The sequence below is a fragment of the Cygnus olor genome, chromosome 9 (genome assembly GCF_009769625.2).
Source record: "Cygnus olor isolate bCygOlo1 chromosome 9, bCygOlo1.pri.v2, whole genome shotgun sequence".
Classification (NCBI taxonomy): Eukaryota; Metazoa; Chordata; class Aves; order Anseriformes; family Anatidae; genus Cygnus; species Cygnus olor.
The window spans coordinates 11,160,409-11,183,363 of NC_049177.1; the positions used below are offsets into that span (position 1 = coordinate 11,160,409).

The 22,955-nt window shown below is 56.8% G+C and overlaps 1 protein-coding gene and 1 long non-coding RNA gene across 5 annotated transcripts; one reads left to right on the forward strand and one right to left on the reverse strand.

Annotated features, from left to right (window-relative positions):
• The first annotated feature begins 1,943 nt into the window (after positions 1-1,943).
• Positions 1,944-9,657, forward strand: AMOTL2 (angiomotin like 2). 3 transcript variants are annotated; one of them, XM_040567570.1, is made up of 10 exons: positions 1,944-2,059; positions 2,605-3,356; positions 4,719-4,950; positions 5,829-5,973; positions 6,221-6,313; positions 7,048-7,343; positions 7,441-7,733; positions 7,909-8,081; positions 8,250-8,399; positions 8,579-9,657. In XM_040567570.1, exons 2-10 carry the CDS (start codon positions 2,671-2,673, stop codon positions 8,635-8,637), a joined length of 2,127 nt encoding a protein of 708 aa, XP_040423504.1. In that variant the 5' UTR covers positions 1,944-2,059; positions 2,605-2,670; the 3' UTR covers positions 8,638-9,657. The 3 variants fall into 3 exon arrangements, with proteins under 3 accessions (XP_040423504.1, XP_040423505.1, XP_040423506.1); XM_040567571.1 differs by having other exon boundaries at positions 4,722-4,950; XM_040567572.1 differs by lacking the exon at positions 4,719-4,950 and having other exon boundaries at positions 2,605-3,280; positions 5,827-5,973.
• A 9,985-nt stretch (positions 9,658-19,642) lies between these two features.
• On the reverse strand, positions 19,643-22,517 carry LOC121074941. Of its 2 annotated transcripts, none has more exons than XR_005822637.1 (3): positions 22,320-22,517; positions 21,884-21,975; positions 19,643-20,092 (listed from the first exon to the last, which is right to left on the reverse strand). It is a non-coding gene; the product is annotated as an uncharacterized LOC121074941 (long non-coding RNA). The 2 variants fall into 2 exon arrangements; XR_005822636.1 differs by lacking the exon at positions 22,320-22,517 and adding an exon at positions 22,081-22,288.
• Between the last annotated feature and the right edge of the window lie 438 nt (positions 22,518-22,955).

The window sequence follows — 22,955 nt, forward strand, 5'->3', positions numbered from 1 at the left end:
CGTTCACCTCGCTCCAACGCCTCGCCGATAAGGCTGGGCGGTGAGGTCAGTGGCAGGGTTTGGCATCGCCGAGCTGTGTGTCATGCAGGGAGCCCACGGCCCCAGCACCTGCACTCACCTCCTCCCCGCTGCTGCCCCAGGTTTTGGGATCGGGGCCGCTGGGAACCCTGGCTGCTTCTCCCCACAGCCAAAACACTGCTGGTCTGCCTGCTTTTCCTAAAGGTGGGAAGCGTTACATAGGAGATAACGCATCAGGAATATAATCTGATGGCTAAACAGATTCGAATCCCCAGGATGGAACTCAGCAATCACAAGCATCCTGGCTCTGACCGAGGATGTGGCACGCCACTGCCTACCCGGCATCCCTGTCTCCATCCCCGCTCCCCAGCCTTGCCAATTCAGCCTCCCTGCCCTGCAAGACTGCCAAATCTGGGTTTATGGGGCTGCCTTCGACCTTTCTGCATACTTCATCCCCTGATGAGGGGCACAGGGTCCGTGTGGGGAGCCCAGCGGGTCTGCGGGACGGGGTCGATCCCTGATGTTCAATAGCCAGCTGCTGTTCAGCCCTCACCAGGGGAAGATGGAAAGGTGGAGGCTTCTCATATCTGCAAGTGGCAGAAAGAAAAAGAGGAGCAGAGGGCTTTTCCTCTTCAGATCACTTTCCAGAGTGGTGTTATCAGCCCAGGAGGGGTTTCCTGCTGCCAAAAATAGAGCGGTGTTGAGATAGGAAGGGAAGCGGGATGACGCAGGCATAGATAAGGCTGGTGGATGAGCCAGGGGAGGCAGCCGGGGGGCTCTGGTCCTACCGGGGTCTCTGCCATGCTGGGTCCCCCCATCCCATCGGGAAGCCCTGGCAGGGTTGGGGACCTCCCCCACACCTGCAGCGTGGTCTCCACCTTGACCTGGGCTGGAAGCCTGTGTTGCTCAGCCCTCTAACCGGTCAGTGAGCCGCCGACAACAAGCCCAGTGCCTGCATCATGGGGAAAACCGTCTGCTTTTCGGGCTCTGCAGCACGCATCCGTCACTCTCCCGCATGCCTCGCTGAAGGATGCTGCTGGCTGGCAGCGGGGCTTTGGCCAAGCGGAGCTCCCCTGGCAGCTTGTCCCCCTCCGTCCCTCCAGACAAAGCTCTTGAGGATGGGAAGGGGACGAGCCCGACGGCCCACTCCGGGCTTTGTTCGGCGTTTGGAAGGTGCCGAATTCCCTCTCTCTGGAATGAGAGAGCTTAATGTCCCGTATCTAATTAGCAATTTTCCCTGCACCTGCCCCTCCGCTGCCCCCCTCCCCGCCGCCCCCCAGGCCATCTGCCGTCTCGGGGCCCGCGGGCAGACGTGCTGGGGAGCTGCCGGCCTGCACGTGGGGGCAAAGCGGCTTCGTTCCCCGCTGGGAAGGAGCAGAGCCCCCGTCCCCTGGCGTCCCAAAGCCACAAAGCCCAGCTGTGACCCTCCATCGCCACGTCCCCCTCCGTCCCTCGGCCTTTCCGCCCCCTGACGAGAAGCACCCAGCGCCCATCCCGGGGCTGGGGGCGGCGATGGCTGAGGGGGGCTGCGAGGGCAGAGCAGATGGGGCCGACGGGGACTTTTTGTGTGTGTGCGTGTGTTGTTTTTTTTTTTTTTTTAATTATTTTTTCCTTTCTGGGGGTGGCTGGGAGACAATGGCGTGTCTCTCGCAGCTTTGATCGCACACCAAGATTGATGCGGCCGGGCCAGCTGGCGGGCAGGCCCCGCCGCCCCCCCTCAGCGCCCGGCAGCTGCACCACGCCGCCGCCTCCCCCCCGGCGCCCCCTCCTCGGGCACCGGGCCCGGCCCGTGGCCGTGCCCCCCCGTCCCCTCGGTACCCCCCTCCCCAGCCCCGGCAGCCGGGCCGTGTGAGGGGGGCAGCCCCGAAATGGCGGCGGCGGGGCGGGCGCTGCTCCCCCTGGCGGCGGCGGCGGCGGCGGCGGCGGCGGCGGCGGGGCGGGCCCCGCATTCCGGGCATAGCAGAGCCCGGCCCGGCCCGCAGTCGGCACCGGCCGCGCTCCGCGGGCAGCAGCACGGCCTCGGCGCTCCCGCCATGCCCCGGTAAGTGCCGCCCGGCCCCGGGATCCCGCGGGCAGGGGGCTTCCCTTTGCCCCGCGGGGGCCGCCCGGGACGGGACGGAGCCCCGCAGGCAGCCCCCAGCTCGGGGCTGTGGCGAGAGCGGCGGGGCTCAGGCCGGCCTGCTCCCGCTGCCCGTCGGCAGCAGCAGCTCCCCGACGGTCCCCGAGCTCCCCGCCGACGTCCCCAACCTCCCTGCCTTTCCCCGAGCTCCCCTCCGACTTCCCCTCATTCCCCTCCGCCGTCCCCTCGCTCCCCTCCAGCGTCCCCTCGCTCCCCTCCGACATCTCCTCGCTCCCCTCCACCATCCTCTCATTCCCTTCCAACATCCCTTCACTCCTCTCCGACGTCCCCTCGTTCCTCTCCGACGTCCCCTCATTTCCTACTGACGTCCCCTCGCTCCCCTCCAACATCCCCTCCAACGTCCCCTCGCTCCTCACCGACGTCCCCTTGCTCCCCACCGACGTCCCCTTGCTCCCCACCGACGTCCCCCCGTCTCCCCACCGACATCCCCCCGTCTCCCCACGCAGGTGCCCACCTCGCCGCTAGATCCCGACGCGAGCTCCTCGGAGGGAAGCGCGGCTTTGCCAGCGGAGATGAGGACGGCGGAGGACTCGAGCGGGACGGTCCTGCACCGCCTGATCCAAGAGCAGCTGCGCTATGGGAACCTGACGGAGAACCGCACGCTGCTGGCCATCCAGCAGCAAGCCCTGCGCGGCGGCAGCGGCGGCAGCCCCCGTTCCTCCCTGGAAAGCCTGACCCAGGAGGAAAGCCAAATGGTGCAGCAGTCCACCAGGCAGGAGCCCCAGGGCCAGGAGCATCACGCTGACCACCTCTACTCGGAAAACAGCGGCTACCGCCTCTGCCAGCCCCAGCACAAGGGCGAGGAGCTGCCGAGCTACGAGGAGGCCAAGGCGCACTCCCAGTACTACGCGGTGCAGCGGGGTGGGCAGCAGCCCGGGGGGGCCGAGAGCGGCGCCCGGCGCCCCGACGACGCGCTGAAGGACCTGAAGCACGGCCACGTGCGGTCGCTGAGTGAGCGTCTGATGCAGATGTCGCTGGAGAGGAATGGGGCCAAAGCGCACAGCCCCATGAGCTCATCCCACAGCTACCCCCAGCTCTCCCGGCACTACACCCTGCGAGGGCAGCGCCCCGAGGGGCCGGAGCCGCGGGGCCCCCCCCCAGAGTATCCCTACATCATCCCCAGCCAGGATGCAGCCGGCACTTACCTGCCCCGACCCTGCTCCCGGGACGGTCCCGGCTTCCAGCACCCCGAAGTCAGGTAACCCGCAGAGCCTGCACGGGTGCCACGCTGTTTTTGGGGTGCAGGGGTGCCGTGGCTTCACAGAGCGGTTGGGCAGCACCGTTTGCCCAAGTTTTCCCTGGCGTAGCCAGACCGCGGTTTGTTTTTCTCCAACCGGCAATGAAAACCCCGCTGTTCTGGGACGGATTTGGGGTTAATTCAGGAGCTGGAACCAGATCAGGAAATGGCTAAATTCGGAACGGGCACAGGCCAGCGTGGAAGGAAAATGTGCTCCCTGGGGTGGAAAATGCCACCCAGCAATCCCCAGCCAGAGATGCCCACGGGCCCTGGCACCGGGCTCCCCTCCATGCCACAGGGGAGCTGCTGGGGACTCTGCCAGTGGCGTGGATAAGTGTTGGGCACTTCTTCCTTCAGCAAAGCCCAGCTCCACTTTGAGCTCCACTTTGAGATCCATGGGTGCAGAGGTTCAGGCATCGCCTGGCATTGGGGAGGGCTGGAAGCATCGTCTTCTGGCATGGAAAACGGGGTGAAGAGGGGAACTGCAATAGGCAGGGGGACGCACGCTGCTCCACGCCTTGCTGACCTACCCGGGCTGAGAGCGATAGCATCTCTGGCAGGAAGCGCTCTCCTTCCAGGGAACAAAGAGGGGAAGGGGAGCCACGAGGAAGATGCATTTGTTCTTCCTCACTCCTATATCACCCCGCAGGAATGCGGGCTCCAGCGGGGCGGCTCCGGCGGGGCGGTCGCACGGCTTGGGATGGCCGAGGCGGCTGTGGGATGTCGAGGAACTCGGAGCGCTGTAATGAGGAGGTATTAATAGTTTGGTGGTGAGCCTTTGAGCCAGGAGCTGTGCCAGGAGCCCTTGCTTTGCCCAGAAAGTAATGAGGAAAAAGGGTAGAGCTGCAGGCTTTCAAGGCGCATCCTTTGCTGAGGATTTTCCTAGCTGCATCATCCCCAGTCACAGGGTGGGACTGGAGCCCCTCCTGACACAGCGGCCAGGTCCTGAAGTTCTCAGGTGTCCCAGGTGCTTAAATCCTGGCTGTGGAGGTGCTCGAGCTCCAGTCAGCGCTGTGAGGTGGGATTTGCCTCGCATCTGAGAGTGCTTGAGTGAGAACACAAACCCTTCCTGGCCCTGGAAGGCAGGCTGGGTGCTCTCAGAGCCTCCCTCATCCTTTTGGGAGACCTGGGGGCACCCAGCACCTGTTTCATCCCTCTGGTGAGCCCAAGCAGCACCCACAGGTGCTTCAGGAGCTTTGTTTTTCCACAAGGGTCACCTAGAGGAGGAAAACATGGGGGCTGTAAGAAATCCACAGGGTGCTGGAGTTGCTTGGCGTGCTTTGTCCCTGCAAAGCCCCTCAGCATCCCGCTCCTTCCTCCCAGCAGGCTGATGCCATCGCCCGTCCCCGCGGCGTTCCTGCCCGTGCCAAGCGCGCTGGGCTCGCTCGGCCCCGCCGGCGTGGAGGCCCTGATGAGCGCCCAGGCGGCCTCGGCCGGCAGCCGGCTGGCCCAGGCGGACGCGGTCCTGCGGGAGAACGAGAGGCTGCTGCGGGAGAACGAGAAGCTGCGGCGGGAGCTGGAGAGCTGCGCGGAGAAAGCCAGCCGCATCCAGAAGGTGAGCCGGCCTCCGCTCCGGTGTTCGTGTGTCGGAGTGGGATGCGGGATCCCAGCCCTGCCATTTCTTTGGGATTTGAGCAACGAGTGTGGATACTCGGTGGAGCCACCTCTGCTTCGACCCAGAGCTTTGCCCACCAAAGCCCATCCCTCTGGGAGGAGGGGACGTGGCTCAGTGACCTCCCACCCCGACGTGCTGCAGGCAGCAGGCTTGGGCTGGGAGCGGGTCCCCCCCTAACCCCCCCCCCCCCCGGCGTGGCTTCGTCTGCACAGCGAGGCTTTGTCCCCTGTTTTGGGGCAGAGCTCGTGCATTTGCTTCCTTGCCGCCTGGGGCAAACAGCTGCTGGGGAAATTCACCCCCCTTTTGTGTTTTAATCTCTGCCCCCTCCCTCTGGTGGCTTTGCCCTGCAAACAGCTGTGCTTCAGTGGCAGGGCAGCTCCTCGTCCTCACTGAGCGGGGAAGAGGGGGGGAAGAGAGCCCATTCTGCGCCTCCGGTAGCACTCGGGCTGCCACAGAAAGCCCTTTGTGCGGCTGTGCACAAGGACAGGGCTGTTCCCCGCCGGACAGATGGACAGTTGGAGGCACAGGGAGAGGCTGGGCCAGCGCAGGGGGACTGCGGCGCAGCCAAATCCATGCTAGGGCCAGTGAGAAAACTCCCTCTGTGCCCACAAAGCTAAAAGCAGGGGGAAAAAAAAGAGTTTTTCCTCCGAAACACATGCTGTGGTGGGGGTTCCTCGCTGCCACTCCCATGGGTTTTCTGAGTCCCGTTGGCAGCTTAGGGCAGGTCAAGAAGCCCAGGCGATGTTTCGCCAGCATCTGCCTTTCTTTTCCTCATTCCACAAATATCTCACCCCCGCCCGTCACTTCCTCCTCCCCAGCTGGAAACGGAGATCCAGCGCATCTCGGAGGATTATGAAAACCTCATGAAGGCGTCCTCCAAGCGGGAAGCGCTGGAGAAAGCCATGAGGACCAAGAGAGACGGGGAGATGCGGCGGCTCCAGGACTTCAACCGAGACCTGAAAGGTGAGGGTGGCTGCGACCCACAGGAGCATCGGGGTGGTCCACTTGTGTCCCCCAGTTCCATGGCGGATCTGGTTGGCCAGACCCCTCCACACCCCTGTCTCTGCAGGCGCCCCGAGCCCTTGGCTTTTCCCTGACATATTTCTTTTTAGAAGTTTCATTGCTCTGGGTGTTTTCACCAAGGGCTCCCGCTTCATCCGATCAAAACAATGATTTTAAATCTGAATTTTTCTTTGCATTTTTGTGCCAGAACGGTTGGAATCAGCCAACAAGCAGCTGGCCAGCAAGACCCAGGAGAACCAGGAGAGCAACCAGGGCACTGTGGCGAAGCTTCTGGCACAGAGTAAGTCCCCGGGGGCTCATCTTCACCTGGCTCCCCTGCGGCAGGGACTCGGTGCAGAAGCCTTTAAGCTGGGGGAGGAGGCGGCGGGGGCCGGGTGGGAGCTTTTTGCCCTTCCCCAGGGATAGCTGTGCTGCTCCGGGCGCTGGACTTGAGCCATTAATCCCGGCCGGCCGGCGGGGTGACCTGCATTCTCCGCATTCCTGCTGCTGAGCCGGCTCTTCCAGCACAAAGTCCGCACTCCCTCCCTGCGCCCGCCTGGCCTTTCCTTAGCTCCTCTCTCCTGAGCAAGCTGGGATTATTTTTTTTTGGGGGGGGGGGGAATACAGCAAAACCCATCTCTACATTTCTGCTGTGTGTTGTTTCAGCAGAGAGACAGTGTTGGTGTTACGAGGGAGGAATTGTGTCCTCTTCCCTATAGTGGCTACCTACAAGCCAGGACTGTTTTTTTTTCTGTCACAATTCAAATTTTGGGCTGCAATATGCCAAAAGGAGGTTTTCTGATGCAGCTAGTGTCCGTGCTTGTGGCCGTGTCCATCAGGACATGTCCATGCTCTGATGTCTGTGCTGCTGGGATGTCACCCGTCACCGACACACCACACGTGCTGGGCAAGGGCTTCTCACACTGTGCAGTTGGGTCAAGAACCATAGGCACGGCCTCTTTTTTAGGGGCCTCCATATGCTCATTCCTCCCTCACCTTTGTGTCTCCGGGGCTGAGCTCTGTGTTTTTCTGCAGGCTATGAGCACCAGCAGGAGAAGGAGAAACTGGAGCGGGAAGCCTCCCTGCTGCGCAGTGCCAACGAGGACCAGCGCCGGCGGGCAGAGCTGCTGGAGCAGGCGCTGGGCAGCGCCCAGGCACGGGCAGCCAAGGCGGAGGCCGAGCTGCGGAAGAAGCGGGCGTACGTGGAGAAGGTGGAGCGGCTGCAGGCAGCCCTGGGCCAGCTCCAGGCCGCCTGCGAGAAGCGGGAGCAGCTCGAGCTGCGCCTCCGCACCCGCCTGGAGCAGGAACTGAAGATGCTGCGAGCTCAGCAGGTGGGGGCATCCTGGGGACCATGCGGCAGGAGGCGCCGGTGACCTCCATCCCGGCATCTCCTCACCTTCTCTGTGGGTCTTTTTTTGTCTGCTTCAGAGGCAAGTGGGCGCCGCAGGCGGGGGGACGCCCGAGCTGAGTGCCCACAGGCTGTCTGAGCAGCTGAGGGAGAAAGAGGAGAAGATCCTGGCCTTGGAGGCTGACATGACCAAGTGGGAGCAGAAGTACCTGGAGGAGTGCACCATGCGGCAGTTCGCCATGGACGCCGCCGCCACCGCCGCCGCCCAGCGGGACACCACCCTCATCAGCCACTCGCCACGGCACTCGCCCAACAGCAGCTTCAATGAGGACCTCCTGCTGGTCAACCACAAGCACCAGGAGATGGAGAACAGGTAGTCCCACCTCACCAGGCCTGCTTTCTGACGAGCTGCTCGTTGGGTGGTGCGGTAACAGAGCATCCCCAGTGGGCCAGGTGGCCCCAGTGAGGCTTCATCCAAGGCTTTGGCTCCATCACGCTGGCCGATGGTCCTCCTTCTCTTCTCAACTTCTGCCTCTTCACCTCTCCAGGTTAAAAGCCCTTCATGCCCAAATCCTAGAGAAGGACGCTGTCATCAAAGTCCTGCAGCAGCGCTCGCGGAGGGATCCTAGCAAAGCCCTCCAGGGCTCCCTGCGACCGGCCAAGTCTGTGCCATCTGTCTTTGTCGCCTCCGCCGCAGAGGGTACCTCCCGGGGCAGTGCAGGTAAACGAGGGCATCCCAGCCCTCCTCACCTCTGCTTCCCAGCAAGGAGCAGCCTAAAATTTTCCCTTGCAATTTTGGAAGTGGCTCTCCATAGCTGGGAGGTTTGGGGGCGTGTTGGGTGGGATTTCTCCCATGCTGACAAATCCCTAACGACGTCTCCTCTGGCAGGCAAAACCACTGCAGATGAAGTGCCAGCAGTGCCCACTGCTGTCCCCCCACCCTCTCACACCAAGTGCGGCAGCAAGGATGGCAGCACGCAGACAGATGGGGCGGCGCAGAGCTGGGGCGAGGGCGCAGAGTGCCCGGCTGGCTTGCAGGGTGAGTCCCATGGTCCCCAGGGATGCTCCGAGGGATGCGGGAGGTGCAGGGAGCGGGGCTGGGCTTGGCTGTCGGCTTTGAGCTGAGACTAAATCCACTAAAACTGAAGCAGTCTGGCTCCAGGAAGAAAATCCTGCTTGCTTCTCCAGGCCTCATGTTCTCCCCTCATTTCTCTGCAGAGAGTTCGGCCACCCCCAGAGCCCCAGACCTGTCTGACATGGTGGAGATCTTGATTTAAGGCTCTTCTGGCCTCCCTGCCTCAACTTCCCCAGTGTGGCCGGGGAGAGCTGCCGTCACCGTGGTGGAGCTGTCCAAAGAGGAGAGGCAACAGTGCAGTCCTCCACGTCCAGTCTTGGCCACTGTCCCCACCATGTGCCCTGCGCGTGTCCCTGGGGACGCTGGAGCACCTGGCCCCGGTGGCAGCTGCCTGACAGCCCAGGAGATGTGACCCCCTGTAAATACACCCCTGTTTTGTAGGACGGGAGCAAATGTATTTATCATTTCAGCCTCCTTCCCCACTTCCCCTGGGGTTTCTTCCCATCCCTCCCTTGTTGACTCCTTCCCATCTCCATCCCCATCTCAGGAGCTACTGGGAGAGCCCTGGGCACATCCCTTTTTTTTTTTTTCACGAAGGGGAGGAGTGGAGTGTTGGTTAAGCAAAAAGAAAAAAACAATAATAGAGGGAATGGAAGGTGGAGGAGAAACGTGCTGGAGATGAAATGCTCGGTGTGGAGCAAGCATGCACCATGTCCAGGTGGGACGCACCGCCCCGTGGCCCCCTCCTCTACTGGCAGCTGGCTTCTGCCCGTAGCCAATGTTGACTGCTCGGTCCTCAGAACTCAGACACTTCCCAGCCTTGCCCTTCGTGCATATATATATATTTTTCTTTCTTCTTCAAACATGTGTGCATTTGCTGGACAACTGCATTTTTTATTTTCTCTCCCAGACACGTAAAAAATGCGTTTGGTTCTCATGCATTGTTTACAAAGTGGAAAACAAAGCAAAATATGAAAGAGGAAAAAAAAAACCCACAACTTAATATATTTTATATTAATATTGGTATTTCTTTTTAAGTATTTCGTGCTGTGAACTTTTTTTTCCTGCCAAAGACGACGAGTTCTTGTTTGTGCGTTTTAAGTTATCTGGAGTATTTAAACGTAAACCTGGCTGTTTCGTTATGCCGCCCTATACCGAGATTGCTGTAGCATTCCACTTGGTATAACAATATTTTAATAAAAAAATAAATAAAAACCCACAAGTCTCGACCCCCCCAGTGTTCTTTTCGTATGCGATGCCATGCTCGCCCGGGGAAGTGGAGATTGGGGTGAAGGACGCAGCCGTGTGATGCCCCACAACCGTCCTCTTCCTCCTGGTGAGACTTCCTTGCTGCCAGGTCTTCAAGCCCTTCCTGGTCCCCGAGCTCTTCCAGGGCTTCAGCAGCCACCTCTCGGCCCTTCCCGTGCTGCCCAGCTCCTCACTCTTCTCTTCTGGAAGGCCAGAAGTTCTGGTGTTCAAGATGGGGCTGCCTTAGGACTTGCACAGCCACAAAATAATGCTCCCCGGCTTGATGCTCTTGTTTGCCGCAGTCACTTGAACTTTTTCTAAGAGCTGTCACAGATGGACCACCCTGGAAGGTGGCTTCTGAGTATGGTGGGTACCAGCGTGACGGCGATGCTGAACGCGAGCTCTGAGCCACCCTTCCTATCCACAGCATTCCTCTTGTGAGCGTGTCTCCATCCTGGCGTGATGTGCAGCCGCTGCACAGCCTCGCTCACTGCTGTGCTCAGCACGGCGGCTTTGGAGATGCCGTGCTGGGGAGCTTTGGCTCCTCAAGCCCAAGGCTGTGGGGGAGCATGGCTGAAAATTTAGGAGCCTCCATCCCTTTAGGGGCAGGTTGGAGAGGCCCAGAAGGATGGGAAGCCCTGAGCTGGGCTGTACCTGCCCTGCCTCCCCCTGCTCCTGCTCCCCAGGGGCTGCAGCGGCCGCTCGGGAAGGGCTGCAGCATTCCTGGCATACCGCAGCAGCTCACGCCCGCTGCTTTATTTACCCAAATCCGGATGCAGGTCGGCCTTGCAGCAGGTCTGGCTGCTTGCAGGCAGCTTTTCAAGAGCTGCAAAAGAAAAAAGGAAGGGGAAGGAAAGCCCCAAAGTCCACCTATAAAGGAGGCAGGATGGGGCAGGATGCTTCTGCTGCTGCAGCCAGCAGGGCCGGGGCTGCTTTGTTTTGGTAGGGTTGCTTTCCAGCTGCAGGAACAGCCTGATGCAGCTCAGGCAGTGGGGCTGTGGGTTAGGAGGAGCTGAGATCCACCAAAATCCAGCCTGAGGGCCCATGCTGCTGCAGCAGCCTCCACCGGTGAGAAATGCCTCCCAAATTTTGCAGAGAGGGGAGGAGGCAGCAGGCAGGTTGGCTCCGAAAACTCCGATTCCCTTCCCTGGAGGCAGTGCCACGGTAGGAGCTGGGCTCTGTCCCCACAGCATTGCCCCCAGCCGCAGCTCCTCCCTGGCATCGCTGGCACCTGCTGGCCTTCATCACACATCGTGTCCCACTCAGGCCAGGATGTGTCCCTGTCGCTGCCGCGGGGCTGCCAGCGATCCTTTTGCTGTCTCAGCCAAAATACTGCAGGGGAGCCAGACCTCCTGGTCCCATCCCTGTGTCTGTGGTCCTTGTGTCCCAGCATTCCTGCGCCCCTGTGTCCTTGTGCCTCTGAGTCCTAGCACTCCAATGCTTCTGTGTCCTTGCATCCCTGTGTCCTCAATCCCTGCATCCCTGGGTTCCTGCATCCCTGGGTCCCCAGTCCCTGGGTCCTCAGTCCCTGGGTCCTTGCATCCCTGGGTCCTTGCATCTTTGTATCCTTGTATCCTTGATCCCCACATCCCTGTGCCTCGCCCCTTGCATCCCTGGCTCCCCGTGTCCCCGAGGACGGGTGGCTGCAGATGTCTACCAAGCTGCTGGCCGTGCTGGTGCCCAGACGTGGCACCTTCTGCAGGCTGCAGGTCCATGGCCCTGGAAAGATGGAAAAGGGCCAGCACGGGCTCTGCTCCCAATGCCACCAACATCACCCCGGTGGCTTCGAGTCAGTCACCACATGCCGGGGCAGCAGCTCCCTGCTGGGTGAAGGGGAGGTGGCTCGGCTCGGGCAGGGATGGTCCTGTCCCTCCTGTGGCACGGCGAGGCCGTGGGCTCTGCGTGGGTCAGGGCATGGCTGAGGGGCTCAGTGGTGTCCCCCAATTTTCCTTGCAGCCCCATGGCCACCAGGAGAGCATCATCCCCCCCATGCTGCTCCCCAGCAGCATCTCTGAAGCCCCATCTCCTGCTTTCCCTCTTTCCTCCAGGCTCCCTTGGAGACACAGGTTGGAGCTTGGTTCTTGGAGCATCCTCGGAGCTTGGCCTCCTTCTCCAGAAGCTCCCTCCTCCTCCTCCCCCTGCTCTCTGTTTCCACGAGCCAAATGCTACAACTGGAAAGGAGAATAGGAGCTCACCACGACCTCTTTACAAAGCTGAGAAATCCCCGGCTTCCCACCAGGATTAGGCAGCAAGGGAATTTCACCCGTCTTCCAGCTAGTCCCTGTTTTTCTGGGGGAAGATTTGAGAAGGCCGGGCAGGGGCGAGCTGCCAGGCGCTGCAGCTTCTCAGCAAACCAGTCGGGCAAAGCGCACCATCGGCTCCATCTCAAGTCCCGGCTTGCTCCGGGGGCTGGCAGGAATGAAGCTCTCCCCGCCGCGCCAGCTCTGCCCTGCTCCTGCGCCTCCCGACCCCGGGGCTTCTCCTTCCTCCCCAGCCCCTGGCCTTCCTCATCCTCCTCCTCCTGTGCTGCTGCAAGGGGATGGCGGCTGATGGCTTGGCGGGGCTGAGCAGAAGCGGCCGGAGTGAGCCGGGCGAATTCCTCATTCCTCGTCCCCGCGCCGCGCTGCCTGCCTGCCATCTTTGCATGCAAACAGTAAACAGGCTGTGATTATCCGGGATGCTTTGAATAACTGTGGCTATTTTTTCTCTTCCCAGTATTCTAAAAAGGCAAAAAATTCCCTGCGGTTTCTGAGTCAACTTTTTTTTTTTTTTTTTGCTCTCCCCCCTCGCTTTCCCTTCTCTTTCCTTCCCACCACCTCCGTGACCTTGACAAGCCCGACCAGCGGGCGAGCTCAGCGCCCGGTTTTGTGCCCGCATGGGGATGCTGTGGGGAGCCCTGGGGGGACCAGAGGGACCCGAGGGCGTCCCCAACCTCAGCCACTCCTTGAAAGCTGAGCTGGGCACAGCAACGTGTCCCCCCCCCACAGCCATCAGAACGGCTGGAGCCGAGGGACGAGGGGCGAGGGGACAGCCTGGGGAGGCAGCTTCTCCTAGGGAGGACTCCGCCGTCAGATCTCCTTGGTCTCCTTCATAGACCTTCCTGAGCAGGTCTGTGGGAGACCTGAGTGGATTTCGAACAGGTTTGAAGCCAGAAACTCCCACACAATAATTTCAAGCTCCTGCCTCATTACGAGGGGCCGTGAAATCAGCCTGGGTTCGGGCATCCTTCCCCTGTGCAGCGCTCACACTCAGAGCAAGGGAAGGGAAAGTTGCGAGAAATGATTTTAGGGAAATGCATGTTCCTTTAGCTAAACGTCATGCCCGCCACCCCCATCAGTGCTGGAGTTGTCTCCGGCCCAAAACACCGTTTTATTTCCTCATGTATTTCGATAAATAGGCAGGGGCTGCTTTCTGAAGCTTCTCATTTTCCAGCGTGACATTGAAAATATGGAAATGGAAAATTTCCATTTCGACTAGAGCTGGAGCAGGGCTTTGTGTTCGGTCTCTGGATTTTGGTGGAGCAGGACAGGCTGAGAGCTTTGTGGGGCTGCGAGCAGGAGGAATGTATGCCCCTGTCCAGAAAGTTGAGAGAAATGGGGACATTCATGTTTTTCTGCCTGGATGCTACTTCCAGGGTAGAAAACAACCAAAAGCAACCCAAAGACGTGGTGGTCCCAGGCTGGCAGCCTGTAAGAGATGCAGAACGTGCTGGCATCTGCATGGGGTGTCTGGAGATGCTTTGCAGAGCGGTGGCATTGTAAGGGCAGAGCAGCCCCGATGCCAGCGCTGCCTGGACAAACGGCCTCGTCAGGATGGATGGATGATGTCTGGCTGTGACCCAGCCAGGAGCAGCGGGCAGGGATGGAGAAGATCCCAGCCACTGCTTCCCTGACTTGGGATTTGCATCAGCACTGAGTCGCCGCTCTGGAAATTTCTAGGCAAACATTTTCTCATGCAGAAGTGTCTTTTTTTTTTTTTTTTTTAATTTTCTTTAATTTCTTTCCCTGGCTTCCCAGCTAGGCTCAGCATATTTTGGTTGCACCCCAACTCCCGTCCCAACATAAACAAGCATGAAAAATACTGCCGGGCTCCCCACAAACATGTGCACAAACACCGCCATCGCGGAGGCTTTGCTTCAGGGAGTGCTTTGTCCCTGCACAGCATCACCTTGTCCCTATGCAATGGCACTTCCCTTTCCACTCCAGAGCTAAAACTCTTCAAAATCACAAATGTGTAAGAATTTTTGTTTGTCGATCAAAGAGAAAGTATGCATTTTTCACTGTTGTCATGCTTAGGAAAATTACAGAAATATTTTGCATGAAATGTAGGGAAAGTAATTGGCTTCGGGCAGAATGACGGGAGGGGAATTTTTAACTACTGACGCTTGAAATTGAATGTATGAGGTCTCCTGGAACTTTTTCATAGTGGGGGATCGCTTCCCTCGACTTTTCTGACTCTGAAAAAGCTGAAGCGTGTTTCATTGCAAGCTGATGCTTCGGAGCTGTGAGGAGCCGTGCTCCTCTCCCCTCACCTCCAGCCGAGGAGCAAAGGCTGGGAGCTCCCCATGCCATGCCATGCCATGCCATGCCACGCCATCCCATCCCTCCCTCTGTGAGCTCCTTGTGCCGCCCAAGGACCGCCGAGGTGCCGTGCTTTCCCTGCAGTGCTCCAGCTGGGTTTTGGCACACTTGTGCTTCTGAGCCAAGAGGTGGGACAGGCGAGCACCAGCTGGACGTGAGCTCGGAGCCTGGTTTGGGTTGGAAGGGACTTTGAGATCAACACACTTTGCTTTTCCGTGCTTGGAGGAGCTCTGTTGGCTCTTCTTGCACCAAAACCCAGCGAGCAGGTGGTGAACAGGCAGGTAAGGAGAGAAGGACTTGTCTTGTGAGCAGCTGCAGGGCAGGGGAGTCGCGGTTATCTGCCGGCTGTTGCTCAGCGAAGGGCAGGGAGTGGGTGCCTCGCAGGTTCCCGTGGGGCATGGGATGCTGGCGGCGTGGGGCGACAGGAAGGAGCAGCAGCACCTTTAGAGAAAAACCAACTTGCAGGGACAAAAACACCAACAGCGAGCGGCAAAACGCGGATTTTGGCCTTGGTGGAAAATGACATGCACTGGAAAATATTCCCACCCACATTTTTACAGCCTTAAAGCACGATGCTTTATTTTTTTATTTTTTTATACTTTTTTTTATTCTTAATTTTTTTTGCCTTTCTGCATCGGCTCCAGCATGAAGTAATACCACGCCTGGCCTCGTGATCCCATGGCACACGCGAGCAAATTTGCAAGCGCTGCCGTGCCTGCGAAGGGAAGGGGGCCAGGCCGGTGGGTGCCCTGTGCTGCCGCAGGGTGCTTGCCCCGTTTTTGGGAAGCTCCGGGGAGCCCCCTCCGCCGTGATCGCCTGCCTTGCAACTCCTGGCACGTCTTGAAGCCATCAAAAGTTTCAGAGTGTGTTGCCATGGCAACACATTATTTTTTCCAGCTGTTATTAAAAAAAAAGAAAAAGTGGAATAATGATAATAATAATAATAAAACGGAACCAAGAGAGGAAATTCTAAGAAAATGAAATAAGCTGGAAAGCTGGCAGGCGGCTCTCTTCCCTCCCCAGCAAATATTGGTGTGAGACAGGGCAGGATCCATCCCCACTGCACATGCCGGGGCTCTTCCTGAGCTGCTCCATCCCCAAATAGCACTGCCACCAAGGCGTGATCCCGGGGTGGCTATTTCAGGTCGTGAAACATGTGTCTGTGTTGTCACGATGCATTACACAGCTCGACGGCAGGTCGGGAAGACCCACCCCAAACAGGGTGGCTTTTTTTGATGCCGCATGTCACCTTGTCCATCTATTCCTGACCCGTCTTTTCCCAGGGATTGGGAATAACCCTCCCACATTCTTCAGATACAGGAGAGGTATTCAAGCCATGGCTCAGAGACGAGAATTGTGCAAATCCTTCCCAAACTCCCCAACTTTCTCGGCTTCCCTGCAATTCTCGGGGCGTCACCGTCCTTGCAGAGCGGTGGAATGAGCAGCATTTCCCTGGCGTCGTAACGCTGATGCAATGGGCTGGTGAATCAGTGGGGCTCGTTCTGCTTCAGCCACGCCATTGCTGTAGCTACATTTTGCTATTTTAAGCCACTCAACCCAGGCAAAGTGAATGGCGAGTAACTCTGCCGGGTCTGATTTCAAACCTGCTGCGCTAACCCCAAACTATTCTGGTTCACGAGACCCTGCTCCAAACACACGGGATGCCAGGCGGTAACCCAAGCGGTGTTTAGTGTAACACTATAAAGGGTATAAATAGCACCCACGGCCCTTCTCCTGGCTGTGCTGGAGGGGCAGGGGGAACCACAATGCCCGCGTCTGCCATCGGCCGGCTACCGAGGGCCGAGGTCCCGGCGTCCCCCTCGCCTGGGTGAACGAACGCTGGGGCCGAGCTGGGAGCAAACGCCGTGTCCACATTCTTCAGCCCGAGCCGGGAACGTCAGCTCCTGTCCCGACGCCAAGGGCTGCATTCCTCCCCAATGCTGCTCCCAAAAATGCCAGCCCGGGACGGTGCCGTTGGGTCCAGGAGGGGGCTCGGGGTGCCTGCCGGCGGCACGTGGCAGGGCCGGGCAGGGGATGGCGGGCATGCGGTCCCGCGTGTTTACCGAGCAGCGGTGCTGGCCGCAGGGAACGGCAGGAATGCGCTCCTCGCCAGACCCCAAGGACAGGCGGGCGGACCCGGGGAATTCGCTCCTCCAGCCGGTTGCCATGGCTGCGTATTTCGGAGGAGCAAGCAAAGGAAAAAAAAAAAAAAAAAAAAAAAAACACGTTTTCTTGGGAGGGAAGAAAAATAGCAGGGGGAAAAAATGCAGAAGAGTAATAAGAAGGACTGGAGAGGCCAAGAAATGCATGAGGTCATCCTTAGAAACTGGTGTCGGAGGAGTTCTCCGTAGCTCAGGCTACTCTAATATTTATTGTGTGTTGTTCAAACCCCGGATCCTGGCACTGGCCGTGGAGCCCTTCAGAAGCTCCACTGTGCCGTGGGCCCTTCAGAAGCCTCGTGAAAAGCTGGGGTTGGGCTCCAGGAGCGGCGGAGGGAGGCTGGCGAGGAGCCCACTTGCGTGGCAGGAGGGCAGCATGGCTTGCCTGGCCATGTTGTCCCAGTGGGCACCCAGGTGGCTGTGAGCCAGCAGCGTGCCCGTGTCCCAGAGAAGGCCAAGAAGTTAGGCAAAGCCCTGAGAGCAGGCCAAGGGCATCCTGCCCCTCTGCTCGGCACTGGGGAGCCAGGTGCCGGGGCCAGGCCCGGGCCGCCCAGCACAAGACAGACCCAGGCACACCGGAGGGAGCCCAGATGAGACCACCGAGCTGCTGGAGGGCCTGGAGCCCCTCTGCTGCGAGGAGAGGCTGCGGGAGCTGGGGCTGGAGCAGGGGAGGGCCGGGGGAGCCCACCCGTGCCCATGGGTGCCTGCAGGGAGCTGCCGGCAGGACGGAGCCGGGCTCCTTGCGGTGGTGCCCAGGGACAGGGCAGGGGGCACCGGGCACAGACCCAAGTAGAGGGGGTTCTCTCAGGGCATTAGGGACATGGAGGGGGACCAGGCACTGGCACATGCTGCGCACAGGGGGGCTGGGGGCTCCTCCTTCGAGTGCCGGGGCTGCCCACGCGTGGCACGGCCGGCTCGGCCCCACGCTCGCTCCCAGGCCGGGCGGGCACTGCCATCTAGCGGCCCCTGCCCGCTGGGGACCCGCCGGGCCTCGGGCTGGTTTTGGTTTTTTTTTTATTCATTAAGGAACGTGTTTTATTCATTAAGGAACGTGTTTTTGCTGGCTGGTCTCATTCCGCGCCCGACGGCGGCCTCGCTGCCCGGGAGGGAAACAAAACGTGCAAGTGAGGGGTAGGAAATCTGTTGCCCTCTCCAGGAGGGATTGTTAACGTGCGATGCCAATATTATCAAAATAACCACAATTTTGAAAGCAAGAGGCAGAAGTGTAAGCTTTCCACATAGCTTTCACCCCGTAAAACACCTCCAAAAGGTCAGCCTCCACATGTTGCCTCCAGTGCCGTGCCCCGCAGCTCCGCAGGGAAGCTGAAGGATGGAAAACGCCGAGGTGGGACCTGTGGAAGTGACCCAAGGTCAGGCTTCTGCTTTCTGGGGAAATGCCGAGGTACAACTTACAATGGGACAAATCCCCTCTGCGGGGCGTACGGTGGCATCCAGCAGAGAAACTCCCTGCACTTCCACCGAGCATTAGGTGACTCGCGGCTGCCCAGAAAACACCTGGCCTGGGATTTTGGGAGAGCTCTACGTCGAGGAAGAAGTTTTAGCCGGCAGAGAAATGAGCTGGTGAGAGCATGCGAGGTCCCTGCAGATCACTTCTCCTCTTACAGCTGCAGTCCGAGATGGGGCAGGACCAGGCCTAAGCAAGCGCCTGCTTACACCATCCTTCCTCACTCTCTTTGGGTCCTTAAAAGGTTTTTCAGCACTGAGATCTATGTGGGAATGCTGGCTATATTATATTGCATGAAATATATTTTTAAATAGTGGGTTCTTAAATTATTTTGGTGAAGGAAGGCGCTTTCATTGAATTCCAGGGGTTGTGGCAAAAAATATGAGTTCTCAGAACTGGGGTATTTTTATTTAGCATTTTCACTACCTCTCCAGAGGAAGGAAAAATGTATTTTAAACCCATTCCTATTATATTATATTATACATATATATAATATATTTATATAATCCTATTATATTATAGTACCATCCCTCAATACCATACCTCAATACCATTACAATATTGAGGGATGGTATTAAATATTATAATACAATGGTATTGAGGTACTTGATGAAGTAATTGGGATGAAGGTGGCTGTTGTGGTTTAGCCCGGCTGGCAGCCAAACACCACACAGCCGTTCGCTCACCCTCCCCCCCTCCCTCTCCGGGATGGGGGAGAGAAATGGGAAAGTGAAGTCCGTGAGTTGAGATAAAGACAGTTTATTAAGACAGGGAAAATAATAACAATAATAATAATAATAATAATAATAGTATTAATAGTAATAATGTGTACGAAATAAGTGATGCATAATGCAATTGCTCACCACCCGTTGACCGATGCCCAGCCTATCCCCGAGCAGCCGGCCCCCCACCCCGGCTAGCCACCCCTATATATTGTTCAGCATGATGTCAGATGGTATGGAATACCCCTTTGGCCAGTTTGGGTCAGCTGTCCTGGGTCTGTCCCCTCCCAGCTCCTGCTGCATCCCTAGCCTGCTCGCTAGCAGGACAGAGAGAGGCTGAAAAGTCCTTGGCTTGGTGTAAGCACTGCTCTACAACAATTAAAACATCAGCATGTTATCAGCGCTCTTCTCATTCTAATCCAAAACATAGCACCCTGCCAGCTACTAGGAGGAAAATTAACTCTGTCCTAACTGAAACCAGGACAGTGGCCAAGCTGGAGCATCCTTCCCTGAAGCATGCCCCAGGCCCCCAGGGAAGGCAGCCCTGGGTTCAGCACTCTTTGCCTTGATATCGACACGCATGTGCAGCTCTCCGTACTGCAGCCAGCAGGGAGCAGCTACGGCATGGCTGAGCTCATCGCAGAGGAGCGCGTGGTGGAAAAGCTGTGCCCCCCACGCCAAGCTGCTCCGAGACATCCCATGCCACACAGCAGACAGGGCTGGAAGAAACGGTCAGCCTTGAAAGCAAGAAAGGAGAGCAAATGTAAATCGCATAGCAAATCCCCAGAGCCTGCTATAGTCATTTACGCTTCTCCAAAGCATTAAGCTACTAGTGAACCACTCAAATGCTGGATATCTGTGAATTCCCATGGTGTGAGTGGCTGGAGGATGAATGGTCCAGCAGGGACTCCAAAAACACCCAGAACAGTTGGACAAGAGGAGGCAAGGTTGTCTTTCTCCAGCCCTTTCCTGACCCTTACCTCATTTCCAAGATGAGGATCTATGAAAACACAGCAGTCAAAGAACAGAATCGTCAAAAGCACAAAGCATTTTAATGAGGCGAAACATCCTGCTAAGTCTTTCGGTTTATTGGTGTTGAGCATGTTCCAAGCCCTAAGAAAAGGACTCAGAAAAACTATTAAAATAGTTGGCTTACGGGACCTGCAATGTAAGCATGATTAAAATTGATCTGACTCCATTTTGGCCTATAAGAGAGCTTATCATCTACAGGAATCAGTTTTTCAGAAGTAAAGTATCTGTCTCAAATAAGAGGTGTCCAGTTGAGCTTAGGGTGCAACAGCATTACCCAGTGCTGGGAATAGAAGCAGATACGAAGTTTGGCCACGATATAGCAGTGACTGGATCCTGTGTCCAGCTGAGGAAATTGATACCAGTGCTCTCCTCCATGCCCATGGGCAGGTCCTGGTGAGTCTGGACACCTTCTGTTCTGGTCCAAAGGCCACCAGAAGCTGCGGGAAGGATCCTGTTGCCGACAATGAGTTTGTTAGTATCATCTAGCATTCATCATGGTCTGGAATGTGTGGTTACTCCAATAACCTAAGCACTGAGAGGAGCTTAAGAGTCATGCTCTCTCATGTGTCTCGCTTTGATGGATCCAGGAACTACACAACCTCTTCTGGACAGGGCTGGGAGCAGTGAAAGCGGGTGAGTCAGTCGATGCTCAGTGACTTTACTCCTAGTGAAAATGGGGCTTTTAATACTTTTGCAGAAAGGAAGTTAAATAAATATTTTCCACTTCCTGGGTAAATGCTCCAATTGTGCTTTCGTAAAAGAAGGGTGGGCTACGGTGACTCCTAGAGCTAATTGCCTCCATTCTTGTAGTGTGTGTGGGCTCTGAAAAACCCTGCTAAACCATAAACCAGCTCAAACTGCCAGAGCAGAGGGAAAAACTTATTTAAGTGATCTGTAAGATGTGACTGCATAAGTTTATAACTGCTGTTCAGTTGACTTCCCAAGGGAGAAGGGGAATGCACAGGGAGGAATGAGCTCTCTGAGGATCACTGCACGTGCAAGTAGGGTGCTGCATCTGGTGCCACGCGCAGAGCTATGGTGCAAGGTCCGTCTTTTCAGCAGACATAGAGGACAGCCCCTAAAGACATGTTTTGAAGGTTCATTAGCACTGACAAGCAATCAAAAGACCAATCAAGAGGCAGAAACCCAAGCGTCTGTCCTGCAGATGGCTCTCTGGGTGCAGCACGGTTGAGCTGGTCTCAGGTCCCTGCCACCAAGTGATGCTCAGGACATTTGTGCCAAGGTGGTTTTAACAGCAGGGGCAGGGGGAGCTACCTGGCCAGTCAGTGCATGTTATCCATGCTCCAGATCCCATCTGTCATGCTCAGTCCATAAAGGATGTGGTATTTTTGAACTTTGGTTCTGGGAATAGTAGCAGGGTGATGATAAGAGACCCGATCACATGAATTTTCCCTCAATTTTGTCATCAAAATGTTATCATTTGTCATATTCTATTCTCTCCCAATACCAGCTCTCACCTGAGCATTAAGCACCACTTGGGTGCATGCAGAACAAAATACAACAGCATGGCATTAGAGCCTTGCTGTTTGACCCACGCTTGTAAAACGGCCAGGAATCCTGATGTCTGTTGGCAAGGCAAATGCTGTGGTTGACACACGAGCCAGCCCCCCACGAGTCTCCCAGGGAGGGAAGAGGTGAGATGGCCAGCCACCAAACACAAGCAATTTATTTCATATTTAGCAATATCACGGCGTGCAACGCTCCCCTTAAAAGGCAAACAAGGGAAAGGCATGTCTCTTACCAACCACAAGCTGAAATCGAATTCAGATGCTTTGCTTCCCTCCAGCCTCTGCTTGTTTAGTGCCATAGTAGCTCTTAGCTTGATGTTCCTAGGACGTTTTTTCCATTAAATGCTACATTTCTAGGAACTTGTATACTGCATTTCAGTCAACAGCCGTGTGAGCTACATTTCCCTCCCTATACATATTCCAGCCTGAATGGTCCGACCCTGCAGTCCCTGGCCAGCTTTATGGACCTGCATGCTCACAGCAAGAAATTTAAATAATAATAATAAAATAGAAATATGTTGTGAAGGGGCGCAGGCTGAATGTCTGGGGCTATTTTGCTTTGTGTTTAGTGCTGGGTCTCTGCTATTGCAGAAATGGGACATCAGCCTTCCCAGCTAGTGCCCCCTGTTTATAGTTGATGAGACGGGGAAAAAAATAATAAACTGGGGGGGGGTCTTTACGTTTTTAGCTTTGAAATTTCAGCTCTTTCTTACCTCAGATGACTGCTGATCTAGGTGAAGCCATCCGTTTGTCTGTATAATTTGATATCTGGACCATTCCCTCACCCTCAGTTCTCCTCCCTGGGCTGTGGGAAAAGGGATGGCAAATTTAGAGATATGGGAGAAAAAAGTGGTAAGCCCCCAGTCTGCTCCTGCCAGACAGGAGAGGAGAACTGGAAACCCTGGGACACCTGGCTCCTTGAAAGACAGATGCTGGACTGAAGAAGCAAACCATCTGGGCTGGGACACACATGTTTTCTGCTCCTCGGGCTGTGTGACCAACACGCAGTTTGGTTGGACCCCATCCAAGCCCTCCCCTGGTACTCAGGAAGAAGAGAAACTGAAGACAAAAATGGAGGAAGAGGCAGAAGTGTCTGTGTCTGTTTCCATGTGGCTAGTTCTCCACAAGGAGTGTTACACGGTCACTTACAGTCGTGAAGAGGAGGTGGGGACAGCAACCTTTGTCACAGCAGTGTGTGCCAGTGAGGCTGGACATGGGGCAATCCCAAAGCCCTGTCTCCTTTCTTCCAGCACCCCCGTAAATACATGCCTCCCACTAAGTCCTAGTGTGTCAAACTCTCAGTGCCACTAACTGCCAGCTATTTGCTTTCTCAATTTTGTTTTGCATCCAGAAATGAATACCAGCTCTTCCACGCCTCCTGGGACACCGTGGTGGTAAGCGCAGATACCATCCCGCTCAGAGCACGAGCCGTGATGCATCTCGACGCCTGGCCAAGCAAAACTTCTCCGTAAGAGCGCTGTGAACTCACAGCTATTGCTAGCAGCTTTCCATGCAGAGTCTGTGTGTATCTTCTTGCAATGTATAATCTTACCCAGTATGGTTTTGAAAGACTGAGAACTTGATCCTGCCAAAAATAGTCTGTGCAGCCAAAACAAATCAACAGAGGATCTTTAGCATTTGTGCTGGCCTGCGAGTTACATTTTTCACCTTTTTCAAATGATACGTTTCTTGACATCAATGAAACCTTCATTTGACTTGTAAACCCTCTAATTATTCTTTCAAGTGTGACAAACAGTATTTTAATTATAACGTCAGGGCTCAGTA